Source organism: Dipodomys spectabilis, unplaced genomic scaffold (assembly GCF_019054845.1).
Source record: "Dipodomys spectabilis isolate Male_0828 unplaced genomic scaffold, ASM1905484v1 ptg000573l, whole genome shotgun sequence".
Classification (NCBI taxonomy): Eukaryota; Metazoa; Chordata; class Mammalia; order Rodentia; family Heteromyidae; genus Dipodomys; species Dipodomys spectabilis.
This window is the reverse complement of record NW_024871250.1, coordinates 1,369,945-1,395,561: the sequence shown is the minus strand read 5'-3', so window position 1 is coordinate 1,395,561 and position 25,617 is coordinate 1,369,945. Positions and strand designations below refer to the sequence as shown.

The window sequence follows — 25,617 nt, the reverse complement described above, 5'->3', positions numbered from 1 at the left end:
TCTATCTCTTGAGCCACAGTGCCACTTCTGATTTTCCTAAATAGTTTATTGGAGAAAAGTCTCACAGATTTTCTGCCTGGTTTTGGCTTCCAACGGTGATGTTCCAGAGTAGCAAGGATTAAAAAGGAGGGAGCTGGCCCCATACTGTTTTTTTTTTTGGGGTCCGGTCATGGGCCTGAACTCTGGGCCTGGGCACTGTCCCTCAGCTCTTCAGCTCAAGGCTAGCGCTCTACCACTTGAGCCACAGCGCCACTTCCGGCTTTTTTCTTTTTGCTTATGTGGTGCTGTGGAATCGAACTCAGGGCCTCAGGCATGCAAGGCAAGCGCTCTACCACTGAGCCACCTTCCCAGCCCCACCATACTGTTTTTGAAATAAGATCTTGCTGGCTTTGTTCCAGCTGACATTAAGGATCGCGGTTCAAAGCCAGCCTGGGCAGGAAAGTCCGTGAGACTCTTCTCTCCAAGGAACCACCAGCAAACCCGAAGTGGCGCCGTGGCTCAAGCGGTGGAGCGCTCGCCTTGAGCTGAAGAGCTGAGGGACAGCGCCCAGGCCCAGAGTGCAGGCCTCACGACCCACCAAGAAAAAAAGAAAGAAAGAAAAAAGAAAGTGAACTTCAGTCCCCTTCAAGCCATCAGTGTATCCTCGCCGGTCAACCAGATGCCACTCACTTCGCCACAGTGCAGGTGGAACAGCCGGAGCCCATCCCATCTAGTGAGCGTCCATTCCCACACTTAAGATGGCGGCCCCGGAGTCACGCACGACGGGCCGCCACACACAAGATGGCGCGGCTTCCGGTTCCGCTCCCATAGTCCCGCCCCCGGGCCTTGAGCACGCAGTGCGCTCTGGGAGCAGACATGGCGGACGGTCCGGTGGCGGAGCAGCTGCTCCGGCGGCTGGAGGCGGCCGAGGGCGGCCTGGACAGCGCGGAGCTGGCGTCCCAGCTGGGCGTGGAGCACCAGGCGGTGGTGGGCGCCGTGAAGAGCCTGCAGGCCCTAGGCGAGGTGAGCGGCACCCCGGGGTCGGGGTGGGGCCGGGGGTCAGCCCCGGGTCCGGGCCCGCCGGCCTCGGGTCGAGGTGGGGATAGATCCCCCCGGATGCCCCGGCCGGGGACTCTAGCACGAGTGAATGTGGGGGTCCACCGGTGATCCTCGGTCTGTGAGAAACGTCTGTGGAGTCGGATGCATGGCCCCGGTGTGTGGGACTGGGGTTGGGGTGTGATGGCGGACAGGGAGGACGGTTGCGATCTAATCAGAGTGGTTCTCAAATGTCAGAGGGGTGTGTGTGTGTGTGTGTGTGTGTGTGTGTGTGTGTGTGTGACCCAGCAGTGATGCCTGACTGACGCAGATTTGGGGTGCAGGGAAAACAGCCCCGATGGATAGGACAGCAGAATCGGGTGTGGGCCTGTGGAGAGGAAAGCATAGTTTTTAGGGATCTTTTTTTGGGGGGGAGGGAGGAGTGCTTCCCACACGTTTCTGTGGGAAGCACTGGGTTCCCTTGGGGAGCGGCAGGAAGCTGGGTCCAGGAGGGTTTAGTAACTTTCCCAGGGTCACATAGCGAGTAAAGAGTTGAACGGGGATTGGAAGAAAGGGAGGTAGAGCCTGCAGGCCCCTTCCATGGAAGCATTGTCCTTTCCTTCAGTCAGAGGGCCAGAGAGACACCATCGTGACAGAGTTGCAAGGCCTTGTAGGGCATTTATCTCCCAGAGGTACTAGGGAGTTATTGCAGGAGTTAGAGCACCTTTAGGAAGGACTGGTAGGGATATGGTGTTTGACTTTGGGGAGGTGGTTGTTAAGGAAAGGAGGTGGAGGATGACAGGGGTAAATCCCAGCATTCTGATGGGGCTACATGGAAGGTGATGGAGTCCCAGATGCTTCTGGGGAGCTCACGGGCCACCCAGAAAGCTAGATCCATGACATCAGGATCTGTGCCATTTATTTATTATTCATTTTGTCAGTCGTGGGGCTTGAAATCTGAGCCTGGGCGCTGTCCCTCAGCTCTTCAGCTCAAGGCTAGTAGTGCTCTACCACTTGAGCCACAGCACCACTTCCGGCTTTTTCTGCTTATGTGGTGCTGAGGAATCGAACCCAGGGCCTCATGCATGCAAGGCAAGCGCTCTACCACTGAACCATCTTCCCAGCCCTGTGCCACTTATTTTTAAAGAGAAGTTCTGTGCCTACTTTAGTCTTAGTTTTAGTTGTTGTCTAATCTTTGCCATAATCCTAGAATGATGGCATTCTTATTGTCCCCATTGGGTAGATACGACAAATGGTACTCGACACAGATTAGTAACTTCACTATTGTCACTAGTAGGGGGCTAGTAAAACTGGATTTGAAATTCATGTTCAGATTGCAGAGATCAAAGTTATGGTGGAACCAGGCACAGTTGGGCTCACCTGTAATCCCAGCTACTTAGGAAGCTGAGGTGGGATGATCAGAGTTCAAGACAGGCTGGGTAAAAGTATAAGACCCTGTCTAAAGAACAAACTGAAGGAGGCTGGGAAGGTGGCTCAGTGGTAGAGTGCTTGCCTTGCATGCTTGAGGCCCTGGGTTCGATTCCTCAGCACCACATAAGCAAAAAGAAAAAAGCTGGAAGTGGAGCTGTGGCTCAAGTGGTAGAGCGCTAGCTTTGAGCTGAAGAGCTGAGGGACAGCACCCAGGCCCAGAGTTCAGGCCCCATGCCGGACCCTAAAAAATAAAAAAAAATATAAGAAGTTACATGGTCTGGGAATGTAGCTTAGTGGTAGAATGCTTGCCTAGCAAACATGACCCTTGGATTCAAACCCTCGGTACCACATAAACAGAAAAGGCCAGAAATGGTGCCATTGCTCAGAGTGGTAGAATGCTAGCCTTCAGCAAAAAAAGCTCCGGGACAGCACCCAGGCTCTGAGTTCAAGCCCCACTACTGACCAAAAAACAAAAAAAACCCAAAACTGAGGAATCAAGCAAAAAGGCAGGAGCATGGAGCACTTGCCTAGCATGCAGGAGACCATGATTCCATCTCTAGCACTACAAAGGAAGAACTTAGTTGGGCACAGGTAGCTCCTGTTATTCTAGCTTCTCAGGAGGCTGAGATCTGAGGACCATGGTTTGAGTCCAGGCTACGCAGGGAAGTCCTGAGACTCGTATTCCCAATGAACCACCAAAAAGCTGGAAGTGGAGCTGTGGCTCAAGTAGTAGTGCACTATCCTTGAATGAAAAAGTCAAGAGAATACAAGGCCCTGAGTTCAAGCCTCACTAATGGCACCGTCCCCCAAAAAAAAAAATTAAAAGAGAACTGTGTGTCACATGAAGGACCTCGAGGCTGGGCCGGGGACGTCCTGCCTTGGGTCCCTCGGCTGGGAGGCTGGGCTTCAAATCTCAGCCTCGGGTGCTGCCTGGGGAAGAGGCCTGGCTCTGCACCCACCTCCACTCGTGCTCCCCATCTCCCTGCAGGTGATCGAGGCTGAGCTTCGCTCCACCAAGCGCTGGGAGCTGACCGCGGAGGGCGAAGAGATGGCCCGGGAGGGCAGCCACGAGGCCCGTGTGTTCCAGAGTGTCCCCGCGGAGGGCTTGGCGCAGAGCGAGCTCATGGTATTTGCCTGCAAGCAGGGGTGAGGGAGTGCAGGGAGTGGGGAGGGGGCTTGCAGCGTACCCACTCACCCCTGCCTGACACCCCCAGCGGCTGCCCAGCGGGAAGGTGGGCTTCAGCAAGGCCATGTCCAACAAGTGGATCCGCGTGGACAAGAGCGCGGCCGAGGGGCCCCGTGTGTTCCGCATGGTGAGTCTCCCCGTATGCAGGTGGGCACACGGGGTGGGGGCCGCAGGGGCGCCCAGGCCTCAAACCTCACTTCCTGCAGGTGGAGAGCATAGACGATGAGGTGCAGCGGCGGCTCCAGTTGGTCCAGGGGGGACAGGCCGAGAAACTGGCTGAAAAAGAAAGAAATGAACTGCGGAAGAGGAAGCTGCTGACTGAAGTGTGAGTGGCTTGAGCTGGGGAGAGTGGGGTGTGGGGGAGACCATGGCTCCCCCCAGTCCGCCTTTCCATCTGCATTTGTGACCCCAGGGCCTTTGCCCCTGCTGCCCCTACTGCTAAGAACTCTCTTCCTGGGGCTGGGCTGGGGAAGGTGGCTCAGTGGTAGAGCGCTTGCCTTGCATGCCTGAGGCCCTGGGTTCGATTCCTCAGCACCACATAAGCAAAAAGAAAAAAGCTGGACATGGCGCTGTGGCTCAAGTGTTAGAGCGCTAGCCTTGAGCTGAAGAGCTGAGGGACAGCGCCCAGGCCCAGAGTTCAGGCCTCATTGCCGGACCCAAAAAAAAAAAAAAAGAACTCTCTTCCTATGGATCTTCTGGGTCAATCCTAAGTCAGGTGCCAGGGACTCAGACCTCTAATTCTAGCTACTCAGGAGGCTGAGATCCGAGGATCAGGGTTTTGTGTTTTGTCAGTCTTGAGGCTTGAACTTGGCCTGGGTGGTGTCCCTCAGCTCTTCAGATCAAGGTGAGCACTCTACCATTTGAGCCACAGCGCCACTTCTAGTTTTCTGGTGGTTTATTAGAGATCAGAGTCTCATGGACTTTCCTCCCTGGGCTGGCTTTGAACTGTGATACTCACATCTCAGCCTCCTGAGTAGCTAGGATGACAGGTATGAGCCACCCGCACCAGTGAGGATCAAGGTTTGTAGCCACTCTTATTTCCAAATAACTAGTGTTTAAAGGGCGGGGGAGGGCGGGTGTCGGTGCTGGGAAGGTGGCTCAGTGGTAGAGCGCTTGCCTTGCATGCATGAGGCCCTGGGTTCAATTCCTCAGCACCACATAAGCAGGAAGAGCCGGAACTGGCACTGTGGCTCAAGTGGTAGAGTGTTTGCCTTGAGCTGAAGAGCTGAGGGACAGCACCCAGGCCGAGTTCAGGCCCCACGACCGACCCCCCCAAAAAACAAAACAAAAAAAGGCCAGAGTGGAGCTGTGCCTCAAGAGGTAGGGTACCAGCCTTGAGCAGAAAAGCCAGTGAGAGCGCAAGGCCCTGAATTCAAGCCCCAGTGCTAGCACACACACACAAAAGGTCTACCTTTGCTGACCACGGCCAAGTCACTTGGCCTCTTCTGGCCTCAGTTTCCCTGTCTGTACAACAGCCCCTTCTCACAGGGCTGTGGTGGCAGCGCCCTCTAGATTTCACCGACACTGCATCCCAGCTGTTGGCTGTGTGTGGAGCAGACACCGGCACACGCGTTTGTTGACTGGCTATGAGTGAACACGGGCGGGGGGCCACGTGAGGTGGCTGCGTAGGTGACCTCCCATGCCTTTCTCTGGCCGCAGGACCCTGAAGACCTACTGGGTAAGCAAAGGCAAGGCCTTCAGCACCAGCATCTCCAAGCAGGAGGCAGAGCTGAGCCCAGACATGATCTCCAGGTAGCACAGGTGCCCACAGGCTGTGCCCAGGTGGGGCTGGGTGGTGGTGGGGCTGGGCAGCCTTCACCAGGCTGGGGCATCCCGTCCCCCCACAGTGGCTCCTGGCAGAACAGGTCCTTCAAGCCCTACAACTTCGCAGCCCGCGGAGTGCCCCCCGACAGCGGCCACCTGCACCCCTTACTCAAGGTCCGCTCCCAGTTCCGGCAGATCTTCCTAGAGATGGGGTGAGTACGGGGCCCAGGGTGAGCATGCTGCGGGCACAGCGCCTGGGCCCAGGCAAGGGTGGGCACATCAGGCTGGTCTTCCCCTAGGTTCACCGAGATGCCAACGGACAACTTCATCGAGAGCTCTTTCTGGAACTTTGATGCCCTCTTCCAGCCCCAGCAACACCCCGCGAGGGACCAGCACGACACCTTCTTCCTGCGAGGTGGGTCCATGCTGGGGTGGCTGAGGGGCCTCTTGGTTTCCGCTCACCATGGTCTAATGTCTGCTTTCCTCTGAATATGCCAGTGGTGCCTACCCCAGGGCCTTTGCTCCTGCTGCGCCCTCTCCCAGGAGCCAGTTTGCCCCAGATCTTCAGGGCCGTCCTAGCCACTGGAGTTGAGGGCAGAGGTTCAACACTCATTTAGTCTGTGCCAGGGCCTGACCCTGGCAGGAAAAGAAAGTTCACAGTGTACTCAGCAGATGGTTCTCTCATTCTCTTTTTTGTGCCTCATCTGTTAACACACAGTCGGGAAGGAGGCAGAAGCCCCTGCGCTGGGGAGGGTGGTCTTTGTTGAAACAGAGGTAAAGTGAGGGAGGAGGCCATATTTTTGGAGAACTGTAGATGGGAGTCCCGAGGCAGGAATGAGTCGTGACTAGAGGGAAGACACAGAGGCAGGGACAGGTCTGGGGCAGGACTTGAGTATCTTCTGGGTAAGGTGGGAGCCTCACAGAGTTCTGAGCTAAGGTGTCAGAGGGGCGTGGTTTAAGTGGTAGAGCACCTGCTGAGCATGTGCGAGGCCCTGAGTTCGAGTCTCACTGCTGCCGCTTGCTAGATCCAGCCGAGGCCCTGCAGCTGCCCATGGACTACGTACAGCGTGTGAAGCGGACCCACTCGCAGGGTGGCTACGGCTCCCAGGGGTGAGTCCGGACGGAGGCTGGGCCTGGGGAGAGGTGCGGGAGAGGAGGCCCGGGGAAGGAGGCCGAAGGCCAGGGCAGTGCATGGACCACCCGCCTTCCTTTTGCTCTGAAGTTACAAATACAGCTGGAAGCTGGATGAGGCTAAGAAGAACCTCCTGCGCACCCACACCACCTCGGCCAGCGCCCGGGCCCTTTACCGCCTGGCCCAGAAGGTGCGGAGTGGCCTGGGCAGGGGTGGCTAGCTCTGGCTGGCCTCTGGACCTTCTGACCCCCATCCGGGCCCCACCTGGCCTGGCTGTCACCCCCCCCCCCCAGAAGCCCTTCACACCAGCCAAGTACTTCTCCATCGACCGCGTGTTCCGCAACGAGACCCTGGACGCCACGCACCTGGCTGAGTTCCACCAGATCGAGGGCGTGGTGGCTGACCACGGGCTCAACCTGGGCCACCTCATGGGCGTCCTGCGGGAGTTCTTCACTAAGCTGGGTGAGCTGGCGGGGCGGGCTGGGGGCCGGGCCAGGGAGCATGGAGGAGCCACTTCCACCATCAGCCACCGCTGTCCCCTGCAGGAATCACGCAGCTCCGCTTCAAGCCGGCCTACAACCCCTACACAGAGCCCAGCATGGAGGTGTTCAGCTACCATCAAGGTCTGGGGCACCCCTTGGCGTGGCCTGGGAGCCTCTTCCCTCCACTACCCCCCATACAACTCCCTGCCTTCCTTCTGCCCTGCAGGCCTGAAGAAGTGGGTGGAAGTTGGGAACTCAGGCCTCTTTCGCCCCGAGATGCTGCTGCCTATGGGGCTCCCTGAGAATGTGTCGGTCATTGCCTGGGGGCTCTCGCTGGAGCGGTGAGTGCCCCCTCCCGGACTGCCCGGCGTGGGCAGGTCCACTCATGCCTCTCAAAGGATCTGTCCTGCGTGATGACACTCAGCATCTGTGTCTGCCACCGCGCTTGGGTCCACGGGAAATCCAGGTGAACTACAGCAAGACCAGGGAGTCAATGCAGCCAATAGTCTAGGCTGTGTGTCCCAGAGCCGGCAGTGCCAGCTCAGCAGACAAGGGAGTCAGGGAGGGCTTCATGGAGGAGGCAGCTCCTGAGCAGACCAGTGATAACAGGAAGACGCAAGGATGTCTCATCCAGCCAGTGCAAAGGCCCTGAGGCTGGGCCGGGCCTGGTGGGTCTGGAGAAGAGCCAGAGAGCGAGGGGGCAAATGGGAGGACATGGGGGAGGTGGCAGGCCATGGAGGTCTTGGGGGCCACAGCGCTTTTCCTCAGCTGATGGAAGCCCTCAGGTTCCAAGTGGAGAGTCTCATTGCTCACTTTCCCTTCCAGCCCCACCATGATCAAGTACGGCATCAACAACATCCGGGAGCTGGTGGGCCACAAGGTGAACCTGCAGATGGTGTACGACAGTCCCCTGTGCCGCCTGGACGTGGACACACCCACGCATACACAGGAGGCTGCGTGATCCGAGGCCCTGCCGCCCTCACCAGTGACCCCACTGTACTGATGAGGCCTCTGTGAGGCCAGCCCTTCTCTCTCCCCCGACTCATCCCGGACACGTGCCCACGAGAGGCTCTTCCTGTCACCCGGCTGTCCGGCCGTGAAGCTGGGCGGGTGGCTCTGCTGTGCAATAAAGCGGGCCGCAGCCCCCATGTGGAGACGCCCTAAGGGTCCAGTGGGGTCCTTCCGTCTCAGCCTGGGACTGAATCTAGAAGAAAACAGGTGAGGGGGCCCCAGAGAGAGAGTTGGGAGCCGGGCGCCGTGGCTCATGCCTGTCATTCTAGCCACTTAGGAGGCTGAGATCTGAGGATCAGAGTTCAAAGCCAGCCCTTGCAGGAAAAGTACGACTCTTATCTCCACTGAACCACCAGAAAAATGGAAGTGGCGGTATGGCTCAAGTGGTAGAACACTCTGCCTTGGGGCTGGGAAGGTGGCTCAGTGGTAGAGCGCTTGCCTTGCATGCATGAGGCCCTGGGTTCAATTCCTCAGCACCACATAAGCAGAAAAAGCCGGAAGTGGCACTGTAGTTCAAGTGGTAGAGCGCTCGCCTTGAGCTGAAGAGCTGAGGGACAGCGCCCAGGCCCAGAGTTCAGGCCCCACAACTGGCAAAAAAAAAAAAAACACTCTGCCTTGAGATCAAGAGCTCAGGGACAGCACCCAGGCCCAGAGTTCAAGCCCCACGACCAACAACAAAAAAGCTGGGGAGTGGCGTGGGTCCTAGGCAGGCTGGGCCAGGCCTTCTGGGGAAGAGCAGCTCCATCTCATCAATAATAACAGTAGCCAGTCCAGGCAATGAAGTCATGAGACTCATCTCCAACTAAGCACCAACAGGTTGGAAGCGGAGCTGTGGTTCAAATGGTAGAACACTAGCTTAGGGACATTGCCCTGGCCCTGAGCTTTAAACACACGCCAAGCTAGAGATCCCGCTCTAGTGCTGTCAGCTGAAGACTTTGAGTTCAGGTGCTGATGTTGAAGGAAAATAAAAGGCAAAGGGTTTGATAGTACATTGCTGTAACCCCAGCATTCAAGAGGCTGAAAGATGTCATGTTTCAAAGCCAGTTCAGACTCCATAGCAAGTTCTTAGTTCAAAAAAATAAAAGGTAATTGCTGGTGGTTCACTTCTGTAATCCTAACCATTCAGGAGGCTAAGATCTGAGGATAGCGGTTCAAAACCAGCCTGGTCAGTAAAGTTGCCGGACGCCGGTGGCTCACACTTGTAATCCTAGCTACTCATGAGGCTGAGATGTGAGGATTGCGGTTCAAAATCAGCCTGCAGGAAAAAGCCGTGAGATTCTTTTTTTTGGGTCCGGTCGTGGGGCCTGAAATCTGGGCCTGGGTGCTATCCCTCAGCTCTTCAGCTCAAGGCTAGCACTCTACCACTTGAGCCACAGCGCCACTTCCGGCTTTTATTCTTTTTGCTTATGTGGTGCTGAGGAATCGAACCCAGAGCCTCAGGCATGCAAGGCAAGCGCTCTACCACTCAGCCACCTTCCCAGCCCCCCCCCCCACCGCGCTGCCTCCTCCCCCCCCCCCCCCCCCCCCCCCCCCCCCGTGAGATTCTTTTTTTTTTGTCGGTCGTGGGGCTTGAACTCTGGGCCTGGGCGCTGTCCCTCAGCTCTTCAGCTCAAGGCGAGCGCTCTACCACTTGAGCTACAGCGCCACTTCCAGTTTTCTGGTGGTTTATTGGAGATAAGAGTCTCACGGTCTCTCCTGCCCGGGCTGGCTTTGAACCGCGATCCTCAGATCTCAGCCTCCTGAGTAGCTAGGATTACAGGTGTGAGCCACCAGCACCCGGCTCCCCGTGAGATTCTTATCTCCAATAAAATCACCAGTAAAGGAAGTGATGCTGTGGCTCAAGTTGTAGAGTGCTAGCTCAAGAACAGAGCCCAAGTCCCTGAGTTCAAGCCCCAGGACTGGTGGGGAGAAAAAGCCAGACATACAGATGTACCTGGAGTGGGAGAGTGTCAAGACTTGAGAGAAGCCATGCCAAGAGCATTAGGACCTGCATATAAACCCCTGTGCCTCTTCACACACACAAAGTAAGCCCAATTTAGAGAACTCAGTAAAGCTGCTAGAACCCATGGCTCACCCTCCTCAGTAAGTGCCATCTGCTGCAGAATCTTTGTATTTAAGGTCTTGTGTTGAGACTTGAGCGGGTAATGTGGCTTGGTGGTAGACAGCTTCCTAGCATGCGTGAAGCCCTGAGTTTGATTCCTCAGTACCACATCAACAGAAAAAGCCGGAAGTGGTATGATGGCATGTTGGAGTGCTATCTGAACAAAAGAAGTTCAGGGACAGTGCCCAGGTCAAGCCCCGAGGCTAGCCAAAAAACTCGAAACGTGGGGGCTAGGAAGGTGGCTCTGTGGTAGAGGCTTGCCTTGTATGCCTGGGACAACATAACCAGAAAAGGCTGGAAGTGGCGCTGTGGCTCAGGTGGTAGAGTGCTGCCTTGAGCTGAAGAGCTGAGGGACAGCGCCCAGGCCCAGAGTTCAAGCCCTACGACTGACCAAAAAAAAAGTCATGATCTAAGTTACCTAGGTTAACTATAGCCCAGGCTATCTTTGAACTTGGGACCTTCTGAGTATCTGATTATTTCAAATTATGTGTGTGTTTTGGGAGGCTGGTCCTGGTACTTGAACTTGGGGCTGGGCGCTGTCCGTAAGCATGTGTTCAAGGTGAGTGCTCTACTACTTGAGCCACAGCGCCACTTCTGGCTTTTTCTGCTTATGTGGTGCTGAGGAATCAAAACCAGGACCTCATGAATGTGAGGCAAGCGCTCTACCACTGAGCCACCTTCCCAGCCCTTTGTAAGTTTTGTGTGCATGAGTAGTGTTAATTTGGGGCCTGGCTCTTCCTAGGCAGGTGCTCTGCCATCTGAACCACCCTTAAAAATTTTGCAACACATTCTGTCCGTTGCTATTAAGAGATGTTTTTTTTATTGGGGGGGGGCTGTTGTGGGGCTTGAACTCTGGGCCTGACCGCTGTCCCTCAGCTCCTCAGTGTGAGGTGAGCTACAGCACCACTTCCAGTTTTCTGGTGGTTTATTGGAGATCAGAATCTCACAGTCTTTCCTGCCCGGGTTGGCTTTGAACAGCGATCCTCAGATCTGTCTCCTGAGTAGCTGGGGGGACGGGTGTGGGCCTCGGGCCATGGCCTCCTGGGGGAAGGGGGGGCCGGCGTGGGCCTCGGCCTCCCGGGGGGCCGGGCGGGGGCCTCAGGGCCGCGGCGCGGCTGAGGTGATTTTTCTTCATGACCAAGCTTGCTTTCTGTTTTCAATCAAGAGCTTTATTTTTCTGTGCTAGTGCGCTGCGCAGGGAGCCCGGGCCTCGGGCGGGCGCGGCCGGCTCTCCACCGCGGCGCCGCCTCCCCGGCCCCAGCGCACGCCGCAGATACCCAGCTCGAAGCCGGCCTGGGCGCCCAAGAGCAATCCCATCTCATGCCTGCAGCCTACCGTTAGATTCGCAGCGTCACTGGGGAAGCACAAACCCCAGACAGTAAACTGAGACGGGGAATACCCCGTACCGAGCCACACTTCCGCGAGCCTGACGCCACGGGGGACGCGGGGCCCGCGCACATGCGCGCTGCGCGAGGCGCCGGCGGGGCGCGCGCAATCCCGGTACAGCTCAACTGCCGCCCAACGGCTCGGCCGGGTCCGTCTGCGCGCGCAGGTCCCCCGCGTGGGCGGGGCGCGCGGGGGGAGGGGACGGAGGCTGCGCGTGCGCAGAACGCGCGCGCGTAAAAGGCGGGAAAAGACCGAATGGAGCGTCAGGGAGTAAGCGGCGGTGTCGGCGTCCTTCACGTGGAGGGGCGGGCGGGCGAGCAAGCGGCCAAAGGAACGGCCGCGATCCTGGGCTTCCCCCGCAGCACCGAACCCGGCCCCTTCTTCCCTACCGCCGAGGCGGCCGGTCGCGCGGTGTCGGCTGACTGACGGCCGGGGCCCGGGCGGGGCGTGACCGACTCCCACGCCGGGCGCGCGGCGCGGCGGGGCGGGGCGGCGGCGGCCTGGCCCGCCATGCGCCACCCCGGCCCGGCCGCCTCTCCTCCCACTGCGCCTCCATCCTCACCCGGGACCCCGCAGGTCTCCCCATCCGGAGACCCCCTATGTCGGGGGTTCCCCCCACCCAGGGTCTCAGGGGCGGGGTCTCCCTCTCCCCCACCCCCCAAGCGGCCTCTCCAGCGTGGGCTGTGCTCGCAGGTGGACCCGGCCCACAGAGAAGACAGCGACTCGGAGCCACAGCCCATGGGGGACGGCAAGGAACAGCCGCAGGGCCAGGACAGCCGCGAGGAGGAAGCTGGTGGCGGGTCAGCTAGGTGAGGAAGGACCTTCCAGCAGCTTCTGTCGGCGACGCTCTTGGGGGAGAGCTGTCAGGCGTGGTTTTGGGGTGTGGGTGTGGGGGAGAGGCCGGTTTCCCAGGGACACAGCAAAGAGCTAATAACCTACACAGGGTACACGCAGTACACTTCTTCCTTGTGTAGGTATCCATGGAGTTCGAATCAACGACCTTCCTCCATTCCACACCCCCCTCCTCGGCCTCCCCCTCCTCGGCCTCCCCCTCCCCCGAAGCAGACCCCAAATCTACACAAGTGCAGTCCTTGCTAACACACGGCTTATAGTATTTCCATAGACGCTCATCACCTCCTTCTCTAGACTTTCTTGGTTGACCCAATGACTTGCTGTAGAGACAGGTGCCTGTGGTTCCCGCCTGTAATCCCAGCTGCTCAGGAGGCTGAGATCTGAGGATTCAGGTTTGGAGCCAGCCCTGGAAAAAAAAAGTCCATGAGATTTATCTCCCAATTAACGACCAAAAGGAAAACAAAAACAAAACAGTGGCGTTCCAGCCTTGAGTGAAAAAGCTAAAGGACAATGCCCAAACCTTGAGTTCTTTTTTCTTTGGTCATAGGGCTTGAACTCTGGGCCTGGGCGCTGTCCCTCAGCTCTTCAGCTCAAGGCTAGTGCTCTACCACTTGAGCTACGGCCCCACTTCCAGTTTCCTGATGGTTTATTGGAGATAAGAGTTGCACAGACTTTCCTGCTTGGGCTGGGTTTGAACTGCGATCCCAGATCTCAGCCTTCTGAGTAGCTAGATTATAGGCGTGAGCCACCAGTGCCTGGCTCCAGGCCTTGAGTTCTAATCAGTACACACACACAGATACCTGTTACAGTGCCAATAGGTGGGGGAAAGGGTGACATGAAGAGCCCAGCCCCAGATGAAAAATTCTTGACACCCTCTTTCCCAGCTAAATCATTAAAAAGCTGGATGTAGTGGTTTTTGCCTGTCATCCTAGTTTATGTAGAACATATATGCTAGTTTATAAAGAGGATCACAGTCCAGACTGGACTGGGTATAAAGATTAGAATGTACTTGGAAAAAATTAGGAAAAAGGAAAAGGGGTTTGGGTGTGATTAAAGTGATTAGAGCAACTGCTAGCAAATGCAGTGCCCTGAGTTCAATCCCCAGTACCACCACCACAACAACAACAAAAACAGCCTTATACAGACTATAGCTCCTACCTGCAACCCTAGCTACTCAAGGCTGAGATCTGAGGATCACAGTTTGAAGCCAACCTAGGCAGACAAATCCTTGAGACTTCATCAATTAATCAGCAAGAAAAAAAAAAAAACTGAGCTGCAAATTCCATCTAACCAGTAACTGACTAGAAGTGTGGCTCTGGTGGCAGAGTACCAGTCAATGGAACATGAGGACTTGGAGTTCAATCCCAGTATTGCATATACATACATACATGCATACATACATATATACTATACATGTACACCCATATATATGTATACATATACACCTGTTTATATGGTAGTCCAATAAAATGTGAAATAGTATTATATGAAAAAGACAAAAATGAAGATATCCATAGCCAGGTGCTGGTGGCTCATGCCGTAATCCTAGCTATTCAGAATTGCAGTTCAAAGCTAGCCTGGGCAGGAAAGTCCCTGAGACCTTTATCTCCAATTAACCACCTCAAAACTGGAAGTGGAGCTGTGGCTCAAAGTGGTAGAGCACTAGCCTTGAGCAAAAAAGCTCAGGGATGGTGCCCAGGCCCTGTGTTCAAGCCCCAAGACAGAAAAAAAAAAAAAAAAAGACAATCATGCAGGGTGCTGGTGGCTCATGCCTGTCATCCTAACTACTCAAGAGGCTGAGATCTGAAAATCAGACAGCCTTGGCAGGAAAGTCTATGAGACTCTTATCTCCAATTAACCACCAAAATCTGGAAGTGTGGCTGTAGTTCAGGGAACTGCTAAGGGAGCTGCCCGGCTCACCCCTGTAATCCTAGCTACTTAGGAGGATGAGATCTGAGGATGGTGGTTCAAAGCCAGCCCAGGCAGTAAAGTCCATGAGATTTTGGGGGGGGGGGAGGGGAGGGGGGTCCTGTCATGGGGCCTGAACGCTGGGCCTGGGCACTGCCCCTCAGCTCTTCAGCTCAAGGCTAGTGCTCTACCACTTGAGCCACAGTGCCACTTCTGCCTTTTTTTTTCTTTTTGCTTATATGGTGCTGAGGAATTGAACCCAGGGCCTCATGCATGCAAGGCAAGTGCTCTACCACTGAGCCACCTTCCCAGCCCCAAGTCCATGAGATTCTTATTTCCAGTTTTCCATCAGAAAACTGTAAATGGAGTTGTGGCTTAAAGTGGTAGAGTGCAAACCTTGTGCAAAAAAGCTCGGGAACAGTGCTCAACCCCCATGACTGAACACACACACAAATACAACATACCTTATTGCTTGAAATGTCAATGGCTATCTGAGCTGTTGGAAAATGGCACTTAAATACAGAAGATTCCCACAAACTAATTGGTAAAGGGGACCAAAAGCAATTCTTCCAGGCACAATAATGCAAAGTGCCTGGAGGATGTAAATATGTCACCTGTAATTTCTACTTTATTGTTTCAGATATAAGAAGGAAAAAGTCTATAGTAATGATGCAATTCTGAGGTTTTAATTTTTTCTTTTTCCTTCATCTGAGACCAGGACTCAAACTCAGTACCTGCACCAGCGTTTGCTCATTGGCCAGTGCTGTCTACCAACTGAGCCATGCCTCCTGCCCCTTTAATTTTTATTTATAAAAATTACAGGCTCATGCCTGTAATCCCAGATACTCAGGAGGCTGAGATCAGAGGAGTATAGTTTAAAGCCAGCCTGGGCAGGAAAGTCCATGACACACATCAACAGTGAACCACCTGAAAACCAAAGTGGCACTATGGCCAAGTGCTAGAGCATTAGACTTGAACTGAAGAGCTTGGACAGTGCTCAGGCCCAGAGTTCAAACCCCACAACTGACAAAAAAAAATTAATTTACTGTTATTGGTGCTATGAGATTGAACTTAGGGCCTTGTACATGCTTTTTTATTTTATTCTGATTCCAAATTTTTTCCTCCCATTGTTAGCCATCGAATTCAGGGTCCCATACTAAGTAATGCTCTACCACTGAACTACACCCCCACCCCAGCCCCTATTCTGAATTATTTTTTCTAGTCCTGGAGCTTGAACTCAGGGCCTAAACTTCTTTTGCTCAAGGCTAGCCCTCTACCACTTGAGCTACAGTGCTACTTCCAGATTTTTGTGTTTATGTCGTACTGAGGAATCCAACCCAGGGTTTCATGCATGCTAGGTAAACACATTTACCACTAAGCCACATTCCCAGCCCTGAATTGTTTTGTTTTTAAGATGAGGGTCTCATATAGCTCAGAGTGATGACGTGACCCAGGCTGGCCTCCAACTCCCAATACTCCTGACTTTGCCTCCCTAGTCTTGGGGTTACAGGCATCCACACGCAGCTGGTTCTGAATACTTTTGATCTAGGGTTGTTTGATGTCAGCCTGTGGATATGAGGTCACCACATAGCAGTCAGAGGGTGCAATAAGCTCTAAGAAAAAGCTGGGGGTGGGCAGTTGAGATGGAGTCTCAGAATGTCTGTGCAGAGGGGGTACAAGCAAAGCATGTGAGTAGGGAGGACCATTCTCCAGGAGGAAGGACAGTACTTGGAGCAGCATGATTTAGGAAAGAAATACCAAGAAATACAGTTGGACGGTGAATGATCTTTTAGCTGAGAGTTTAGAATAGCGAAATGACACCACATGGGTAAAATAATGGCTACCTCTGAGGCTGGCAGGCTGGTGTTAATGCAGTTTTACTGGAACCAAGCCTTGCTTGTTCCCCACCTCTTGTCTGACTGCTTCTCACAGAGTTGGCAACAGAGACCACCTGGTCCTTTATACAAGTTGGTCTTCCTTTGGACTAAAGTACAATAGACTCCCTCTAGTGGCCATGTGGAGAACAGCCTGGAGGGACAAGGGAGGTCAGGAAGGATCTAGAGACAAAATGATGGGGTGTGCCCATAGTGGTTAGAAGGGGTCAAATTTGAATATATTTAAGAAGCCAAAGCTGAAAAATTGTTAATGGGGTCTGGAGGCATGCTTCAAGTGGGAGTACTTGCCAAGCCAGTACATAGTCTAAGCCCTAACCTTGGCTGCTCAGGAGACAGAAGGATCATGATTTGAAGCCAGCCAGGATAGGAAAGTTAGTAAGACTCTTTTTTTGTTGTTGTTGCTGCTGCTTGTGGGGCTTGAACTCTGGGCTGTGGGGCTTGAACTCAGGGCCTGGTCACTGTCCCTGAGCTTTTGTGCTCAAGACCAGCTAGGGCCTTACCACTTTTTTTTTTTTTTTTTTTGGGTCCGGTTGTGGGGCCTGAACTTTGGGCCTGGGCGCTGTCCCTCAGCTCTTCAGCTCAAGGCTAGCGCTCTACCACTTGAGCCACAGCGCCACTTCTGGCTTTTTTCTTTTTGCTTATGTGGTGCTGAAGAATTGAACCCAGGGCCTCAGGCATGCAAGGCAAGCACTCTACCAGTGAGCCACCTTCCCAGCCCACGCCTTACCACTTTTGAGCCACAGTGCCACTTCAAGTTTTTTAGTGGTTCATTGGGGATAAGAGTCTCACAGGCTTTCCTGCTTGGGCTGGCTTTGAACCACGATCCTCAGATCTTAGTCTCCTGAGTAGCTAGGATTACAGGTGTGAGCCAATAGTGCCTAGCCTTAGTAAGACCCTTATCCTCAATCAATAAACAAAAATCCAGAACTGGAACTGTGGCTCAAGTAGTAGAATATTATCTGTGAGTAGAAAAGCTAAGGGATAGGACCTAGGCCTTGGGTTCAAGCCCCAATATTGTGACACAAAAAAAAATAGCCCAAACTCTAGTCACATATACATATTTAATGTTGAGTGCTGGGGTAAGAGGAAATTGGGGCATTAGAGATGATCAATTTTTTGTTAACTTTTTTTTTTTGTTGTTAGTTGTGGAGCTTGAACTCTGGCCCAGGGTCTCGGCCTCTTCAGCTCAAGGCAAGCGCTCTATCACTTGAGCCACAGAACCACTTACGGTTTTCTGAGCAGTTTACTGGAGATAAGAGTCTCATAGACTTTCCTGCCTGGGCTGGCTTTGAACCATGATCCTCAGATCTCAGCCTCCTGAGTAGCTAGGATGACAGGCATGAGCCACGGACACTGTGCTAGTTTTTTTTTTTTTGTCAGTCGTGGGGCCTGAACTCTGAGCCTGGGCGCTGTCCCTCAGCTCTTCAGTTCAAGGCTAGTGCTCTACCACTGGAGCCACAGCACCACTTCCAGCCTTTTCTGCTTATGTGGTGCTGAGGAATCAAACCCAGGGCCTCATGAATGCAAGGCAAGCACTCTACCACTGAGCCACCTTCCCAGCCCCTGGCTAGTTTTTGAATGTTTGTTCACCAAATATTAAAGGTCCACTTTGGCCAGACATAGTTTTGCCTGCTAGGAATCCAGCAGTGAGCAAATCAGAATTTCTGCTCTTTTGGAACTTAAGTTCTTTTCTTTCTTTCTTTCTTTCTTTCTTTTTTTTCTTTCTTTCTTTCTTTCTTTCTGTTGTTTTTGCCAGTCCTGGGGCTTGAACTCAGGACCTGGGCACTGTTCCTGAACTTCTTCGGCTCAAGGCTAACACTACCACTTGAGCCAAAGCACCACTTCCAGCTTTTTCTGTGTATGTGGTACTGAGGAATTGAATCCAGGGCTTCCTGCATGCTAGGCAAGCACTCTATCATCACTAAGCCACATTATCAGTCGCCAGTCTGCTTTGTCTCTCCCAGGGTGCAGGTTCTAGAGATTTCATGTAAATGGAATCATGTGGTCCTTTGTATCCAGCTTCTTTCAGTGGGCCTATTTCCAAGGTTCTTCCATGCCATAGTATTTGCTAGAACTTTATTTATTTATTTAGTCAGTCTGTCGTGGGGCTTGAACTCTGGGCTTGGGCGCTATCCTTGTACTCTTCAGCTCAAGGCAAGCCCTCTACCCCTTGAGCCGCAGCACCACTTCCGGTTTTCTGGTGGTTTATTGGAGATAAGAGTCTCATGTACTTTTGTGCCTGGGCTGGCTTTGAACCGTGATCCTCAGATCTCAGCCTCCTGAGTAGCTAGGATTACAGGCATGAGCCACTGGCGCCTAGCTTAGAACTTTATTCTTTCTTCCAGCCAAACAACATCCTGTCTTATGAATCTATATTTATCCATTAGTATGTTGATGAACACTTTTGGGATGATGAATAATGTTGCTATGAACGCCCATATGCAAGTTTTTACCAGGCACCAGCAGCTCATACTTGTCATCCTAGTTACTCAGGAGGCTGAGAGCCAGAGGATTGTGGTTCAAAGCCGGTTTGGGTTACAAAAAAATTTGGCAAGATTCCATTTCCAATAAACCAAATGTGGTTGTGGTCATTCACATGACTGCCTGGCCCAAGTGAGAATTTTTGGAGCCAAACTCAGGAAGGGCTAGAGCTGTCATGGTGGAGGTCACTGTGGTGGCAATGAATGCGAGCTGCTGAGAGAGAGAGCAGAGGTTGAGGACAGGTCCCTGGGGCCTCCAGAGAGTCAGCGTCCCCTTGTCTCCCCCGTTCATTGGCTGAAGAGCAAGCCACAGGTCGGAATGGATTCTAGGTGTGTGCTGTCCATCATAGATCAGAGAAAGGGGAGGAACAACTGATGTTTGTTTGATAATCTTACTGCAGCTGTGTGGCAAAGAGACTGACCATTGCTAATCATTAGAGTCTTCAAGACACTCCACAAGAACCTAAGGCATATGGGTGAAGATCAGTGTTTGGCCAGTTAACAGATGCTGAGCAGATACTCAGCAGCATGATTAAAGCGTTAGCACATTTCTGGAGAGGGAATAGAGATGGAAGCAGGCTCAGCCACTCAGAATCAAACCTCCCCCTCCTGGCTGCACTTGCACAACATCACCTTGCCCAAGAGCCAGAGATTCTGCTCTGCTTCTCCTGGAAGTTTGATTAGATCCTCTCCTCCTGGGCCTTCTGCCCCCATGGTCATAAGTGGCTGGCAGATTGTTTACTTGTTTATCACTGTTAGAGGCCACGGAGGGAGGGAGGGAGGGCTGGCCCCAGCAGTGGGTAGCTTTGGCTCCCACGCCTGCCAATCACAGCTTTACCTGGAGAGAACAGATGGTCTCTTCACTTAGACCATTTTCTGGGGCCCTGCCAGCCTGGGTCCTGCTTGGGAAACTGTCCTAATCCTCGCAGCTAGGGACTTCATAGAAGGACACACAGAATGGATGAATGTGGACTGGTGTGTAATAGCCCACACCCCATGCTGTCCCCCCTGCCCCCTGCAGGTCAGACACACTAGGCACACGGTGTTGGGCTTCTTCCACATCAGGCCTCAGGCCAGGATTTGGCAACAGAACCTGGCCCAGGAGCTGGGGAAGCCAGTGGCGAGGATACCACACATTTTGTTTATGAAAGCTAATTGGGGAATGCAGGCCGAGGGAAGCCTATGAGTCATTACCATCCTGATTCATATGCAGCTGCTGAGCATTATGAAAAATGAAACAGGAAGGATGAAACCCCCAGAGGAAAGGCTGGAAAAACAAAGAAGCTCTCAGCAGACATCCGATGCAGGCTTTTGTCCCACCATGAGATATAAATTGATTGAACTCGAATGATTTTTCACCATTTGCAAAGCTGCCATTCTTGGAGCCTTAGGAAGGAAGGTCTCAGAGCCAGTGGCAGCTCGCACAGGTTGTGGACAATGACACCTGGTGATCTCATTGATTTGAATTTCGGGGTTCTAAAATTCTGGGGGGCGGGGGTGTCTTGGAGAGATTGAGACAAAAGGGAAACTGCAAGGTGTCTGAGCAGGATTAACGGTACCAGCCTGGCAGTGGCTCGTTCATTTTGACATTCAGCAAATACTTATGATGCCTTTGGGGTACTAAGCAGCCTGGCTGAGCAGAATGCAGCCCCACCCTCAGCCTGTGGGTACTGGGGGAGGGGGCTGAAATGCAGAAATGGTGACAGCTTCCTGGCCAGTTGAGGAGGGGGCAGTTAGGAGAAGCTAGACAGCTGCTTTGTTGTGAAGGAGACAGAAAGGGAACACCACCCCAGCTGAAGGCTAATAAGTTAGGGATGTTGTGAAGGTGGCAGATTGCTGGAGACAGAAAGAGGACACAACAAGGCCAGACTGAGGACATGGCTAAGGGGCCACACACTTGGCTAGCATGTGGGAGGCCCCGAGCTGGAATCTCAGCACCAATGAAATAAAACAGACCAGAAAGAGGATGTAGGTCTTGATCCTGGAAGGCCTTTTCTGCTTTGTGAAGATATTCAAGCTTGATCCTGTGAAGGGTAGTTGTGGGGGCACATGCCTATGGTTCTGGCATTTTCTGGGCACTCAGGAGAATCTCAAGTTTGAGGCCAGCATGGGTTATATAGCAAGTTCAAGACCAGCTTGAGAATCTATCTTTACAAAAAGGGGGGCTGTTAGTATGGCTAAATGGTACAGCACTTGTATTTGCTGAACCTGGGTTCCATCCCTAGCCCCCTTAAAATAGATATATAGCCAGAGTTAGTTATGCCTATAATCCTAGCTACTCAGGAGCCTGAGCTCGGAGGATCATGCTTCAAACATCTCCAGTTTAACAGCTCCAGTTAACTACCAAAAAAAAAAGCTGGGTACTCACTAAAACTGGAGCTATCCAGAGAAGATTAGGACTGTGCATGAAGGATGACACAAATTCTGAAGCATTCCTTTTTTTTTTTTTTTCAGATCCAAAAAAAAGAAAAATGGAGGTGTGGCTCAAAGTAGTCGAGTGCTAGCCTTGAACACAAAAGCTCAGGAACAGTGCCCAGGCCCAGAGTTCAAGCCCAGGTTGGGCAAACACACGAAGATATGAACAGATGTACATGTAAATCTATAGAGATACATATCACCCTATACTATAAAGATCCTTTGGAGAAAGGAGAGGCAGAGGAATGAAGCTGGGGGGTATGGAGGGAAGAGGTGGGAGTTGGGCAGAGCCTTGATGAACAGCAAGGGTGTCAGAGTGTCCAGGATCAGGACCCTGGACGTAAAAGGAAGACAGCAGAGGCCTGAGCAAGCCCTGAGGTCAGGTGTTGGGACTGGCAGGGGAGGGTGGTTAACAGTGTTGCTGATGAGCTACAGTGTGCCACATAGCTTTGTTGTTGTTGGTTGTGGGTCTTGAACTCTGGGCCTGGGCGCTGTCCCTCAGCTCTTCAGCTCAAGGTGAGCGCTCTACCACTTGAGCCACAGCGTAACTTCTGGTTTTCTGATGGTTTATTGGAGATAAGAGTCTCACGTACTTTCCTGCCCAGGTTGGCTTTGAACTGTGATCCTCAGTTCTCAGCCTCCTGAGTAGCCAGGATGACAGGCGTGAGCCACCAATGTCCAGGTGCAGGAACTGTTTTATTTGAAAGCTTTCTTACCCACATGCTGAGATACAATCAGAGGTAGAATAGTCTTAGGATATGTAGATTTCTCTTTCTACAATCTTGGCTGTCATAGGGATGAGAGGAGGTGGCTGCGTGAGGGAGACCTCTGGTTGAGTGGAGGTGTTTGTGTTTGTATGACAGAGATATTTTGGTTGGTCAGTCTGCATTATTTATGCTTATTTCAAAGACGCAAGTTGATATAAAACAACAGTGGACTCGGGTATCTGACAGATCTTGTTTATGTGAGTGTGTCCTGGGGCTTGAAGTCAGGGCCTGGGCACTGTCCCTGAGCTTTTTTGTTTCTGGGTTTTATTTTTTTTGCTGGTCGTGGGCCTGATATCTGGGCCTAGGTGCTGTGCCTCAGCTCTTCAGCTCAAAGCTAGTGCTCTACCACCTGAGCCACAGTGCCACTCCCAGCTTTTTCTGGTTATGTGGTACTGAGGAATCGAACCCAGGGCCTCATGCATGCAAGGCAAGCACTCTACCACTGAGCCACATTCCCAGCCCCAGCCCTGAGCTTTTTTGGCTCAAGGCTAGCACTCTAGCACTTTCAGTTACAGCTCCACTTCCAGTTTTCTGCTGGTTTATTGGAGATAAGAGTCTCATAGACTTTCCTGCCCGGGCTGGCTTTGAACCTTGATCCTCAGATCTCAGTCTCCTGAGTAGCTAAGATTACAGGCGTGAGCCAATGGTGCCTGGCAGGCAGATCGCCATTTTTTTTGGCAGCAGGTGGGGCGGAGGGGGGGGGCCGGGGAAGTTCCAGGGAATGCAACCCAGGACCTTCTGCATTTCAATTACACACTGACCAAGAAGGGGTCTCAGAGCATCAAGTGCGGACCTCTAAGCCATGCCCTTTTAGAAGTCAGGTTCCTACCCTTGTATCTCCAATTCCAGTACCAACCGCCAGGGGGTGCTGGAGGGGAAGTCAGGACCCTACTTCTCCTCTCTGGAATCCAGCATTGAAATCCTGAAGAAGAGAGCCCAGGAGCTTATTGAAAACATCAACGAGAGCAGGCAGAAGGACCTCGCACTCATGGCCAACTTCCGAGACAGCCTCAAGATTAAGGTGAAGGACTCCACCGAGTGGGAGGGGAGGTATTCCTTAAAGGGAAAGAAGCCAGGCACCAGTAGCTCATAACTGAAATCCCAGCTACTCAGGAGGCTGAGATCTAGAGGTTTGTGGTTTGAAGCCAGCCTAGCCAAAAAAGTACATGAGACTCCATTTCAATAAACCAGCAGAATGTTGGGCTGGAGGTATGGTTCAGGTAGTAGCGGGCCAGCAGAGCAAACAAGAAATCGAGAGATCCTGAGTTCACACCTCAGCACAACCAAAAGCAAAAATAATTGAAATGTAGGCAATTTTACTGTCAGTCAATGGAGTTCTTTGTACCATTTTAATAACATACAGAAAAGAAATCCACTTAGAACAAATCTGGTGATCAAAAAGAGGTTTTTGACCTTCTAAGATCACTCATTCTTTGAAAGGTCTCGGATCTGACAGAGAAGTTAGAGGAGAGGATGTACCAGGCTTACAACCAACACAGCAAGATCATTCAGGAACGGCTCCAAGAATTTACCCAGAAAATTGAAAAGATTAGCCAATTGGAGACAGAACTCAGAGAAGTCTGCCACACGGTGGAGACCATGTACAATGACCTGTGTGTCCAGCCTGAGGTAAGAGCCACTTTCTCATGGGGTGTGGCCTGGGTGTCTGAGGCAGGGGACTTGGGATGGTTTACTGAGAGTAAATATAAACAGAAACCAAGGACTTTTTTTTTGTGTGTATGTGCCAGTCTTGAAGGTTGAACTCGGGGACTGGTGTTTCTTGCACACAGCTGGTACTCTATCCTTTAAGCCACAGCTCCACTTCCAGCTTTTTGGTGGTTAACTGGTGATAAGAGTCTCATGGACTTTCTGCCCAGGCTGGTTTTAAACTGCAATCCTCAGATCTCAGCCTCCTGAGTAGTTAGGATTATAGCACTGAGGTTTGAACTTAAGGCCTCACATGTGCTAGGCAGATGCTCTACTACTTTAGCCATTCTCCTAGCCATTCTTTTTTTTTTTTTTTGGTCGGCTGTGGGGCTTGAACTCTGGGCCTGGGCGCTGTCCTTCAGTTCTTCAGCTCAAGGTGAGCACTCTACCACTTGAGCTATAGCGCCACTTCCGGTTTTCTGGTGGTTTATTGGAGATAGGAGTCTCCCGGTCTCTCCTGCCTGGGCTGGCTTTGAACCGCCATCCTCAGATCTCAGCCTCCTGAGTAGCTAGGATTACAGGCGTGAACCACCAGCGCCCGGCTCCTAGCCATTCTTATTTATTTATTTTTTGGGTCCGGTCGTGGGGCCTGAACTCTGGGCCTGGGCACTGTCCCTCAGCTCCTCAGCTCAAGGCTAGCGCTCTACCACTTGAGCCACAATGCCACTTCTGGCTTTTTTCTTTTTGCTTATATGGTGCTGAGGAATCGAATCCAGGGCCTCAGGCATGCAAGGCAAGCGCTCTACCACTGAGCCACCTTCCCAGCCCCCCATTTTTATTTATTGAATAGGGTGTGGGTTGTAATCCTCCTGTTTATACTTTCCACATAGCTGGGATGACAGGTGTGTGCCTTCAAGACCAGCTCTACCTTATTTATTTATTTTTGTTACTTTTTGTTAGTCATGGGACTTGAATTTAGGATTCAGGAGCTATCCCTGAGCCTTTCTGGTCAAGGCTAGTGCTCTACCACTTGAGCCACAGCTCCACTTCTGGTTTCTTGGGATTAATTGGACACAAGAGTTTCAACACTTTTCCTGCCTAGGCTGGCTTCAAACCATGATCCTCAGATTTCAGCAGCCTGAGTAGCTAGGATGACAGGTGTGAGCTGCCAGTGCTTAGGCTTATTCTTTGTTACAGTATCTTTTGAACATTTTACCAGGGCTGACCACAAACTGACATCTTCACTATCTCTTCCTCCGGGTTTTTGTTTGTTTGGCAGTGTTGGGGATGGAACCCAGGGTCTCACGCATACTAAGCTTACGCCCTGTCACCGTGTCACTGAGAAGCACTAGTGAGCTCACCACCAGACCCAACCCTAGGGGCCACAGCCCCTGCAAAGCCCTTGCTGCCCCTGCCATCTGGTTTGGGGATCCCAGCATAGATGGTATGTTGAGCCAAAAAGCAAAACAGTTGTCATTTCTCCTCGTCTGTGGTCAGCTGAGCGGTGACAGAAGCACAGCATCCATCGTATCAGTCAGAAGAGACTGCTCCCGCTGCCCGCAGCCCTGAGGCCTGGGCAATGTTTCACCCAGCTACGCCCATCCCTGCAGGGCAGAAGACGCCAGACAGGGGCCATCGCCCCCAGCGTGTTTGTCTGTCCTGTGGAACCCCGTGAAACTGCTGCCCAGTAGTGACAAGTAAATGTGTCCACATCTTGTGGTCAGATGCACAAGCTCTTTATTTTTCTTTCTTTCGTCCTGCCCCAGAAACCAGCATGAACAAGGCCTGGCTGGGGAGGGAAGGTGGTGGGTGGTGCCACCTAGGGGCCTGCTGGGGCCAGGTCTCCCAGGAGTACCTCCAGTGTACTTCCCCTCTCCCTGCTCCCCAGCCAAGAAGCTGGAGGGTGAAGTCAGCTCATCGCCTTACAAATGGATCCAGAAACAGAATCTTGTCTTCTTTTGAAGGGGCATAGACGAATGCCTTTCCATTGTTAATTTCCATATTTAAAAATAGTGAGCCAGGCACTGGTGGCTCACCATGTCATCCTAACTATTCTGGAGGCTGAGCTCTGAGGATTGTGGTTCAAAGCCAGCCTGGGCAGGAAAGTCCATGAGACTCTTTAATAAAACACCAGAAAACTGGAAGT

General features: G+C 52.7%; 2 protein-coding genes across 3 annotated transcripts; both read left to right on the top strand.

Annotated features, from left to right (window-relative positions):
• The first annotated feature begins 843 nt into the window (after nt 1-843).
• On the top strand, nt 844-8,168 carry Farsa (phenylalanyl-tRNA synthetase subunit alpha). Its single transcript, XM_042670692.1, has 13 exons — nt 844-1,002; nt 3,434-3,571; nt 3,660-3,758; nt 3,838-3,956; nt 5,291-5,383; nt 5,479-5,607; nt 5,695-5,810; nt 6,421-6,505; nt 6,618-6,717; nt 6,821-6,989; nt 7,073-7,150; nt 7,236-7,350; nt 7,835-8,168. Exons 1-13 carry the CDS (start codon nt 856-858, stop codon nt 7,968-7,970), a joined length of 1,524 nt encoding a protein of 507 aa, XP_042526626.1. The 5' UTR covers nt 844-855; the 3' UTR covers nt 7,971-8,168.
• A 3,589-nt stretch (nt 8,169-11,757) lies between these two features.
• On the top strand, nt 11,758-25,561 carry Syce2 (synaptonemal complex central element protein 2). 2 transcript variants are annotated; one of them, XM_042670668.1, is made up of 5 exons: nt 11,758-11,777; nt 12,201-12,316; nt 22,674-22,845; nt 23,265-23,453; nt 24,969-25,561. In XM_042670668.1, exons 1-5 carry the CDS (start codon nt 11,763-11,765, stop codon nt 25,038-25,040), a joined length of 564 nt encoding a protein of 187 aa, XP_042526602.1. In that variant the 5' UTR covers nt 11,758-11,762; the 3' UTR covers nt 25,041-25,561. The 2 variants fall into 2 exon arrangements, with proteins under 2 accessions (XP_042526602.1, XP_042526603.1); XM_042670669.1 differs by having other exon boundaries at nt 24,751-25,561.
• The last annotated feature ends 56 nt before the right edge of the window (nt 25,562-25,617 follow it).

What these genes read in the sequence shown, in the direction of transcription:
- Farsa (XM_042670692.1), top strand. Translation starts at nt 856, where the DNA reads ATGGCGGACGGTCCGGTGGCGGAGCAGCTGCTCCGGCGGCTGGAGGCG. An exon ending in CAGATCTTCCTAGAGATGGG is followed by an intron (nt 5,608 to 5,694) that starts GTGAGTACGGGG and finishes GTCTTCCCCTAG; the next exon opens with GTTCACCGAGATGCCAACGG. An exon ending in TTTACCGCCTGGCCCAGAAG is followed by an intron (nt 6,718 to 6,820) that starts GTGCGGAGTGGC and finishes CCCCCCCCCCAG; the next exon opens with AAGCCCTTCACACCAGCCAA.
- Syce2 (XM_042670668.1), top strand. An exon ending in GCTGGTGGCGGGTCAGCTAG is followed by an intron (nt 12,317 to 22,673) that starts GTGAGGAAGGAC and finishes CTCCAATTCCAG; the next exon opens with TACCAACCGCCAGGGGGTGC. An exon ending in ACCTGTGTGTCCAGCCTGAG is followed by an intron (nt 23,454 to 24,968) that starts GTAAGAGCCACT and finishes GTCTGTGGTCAG; the next exon opens with CTGAGCGGTGACAGAAGCAC.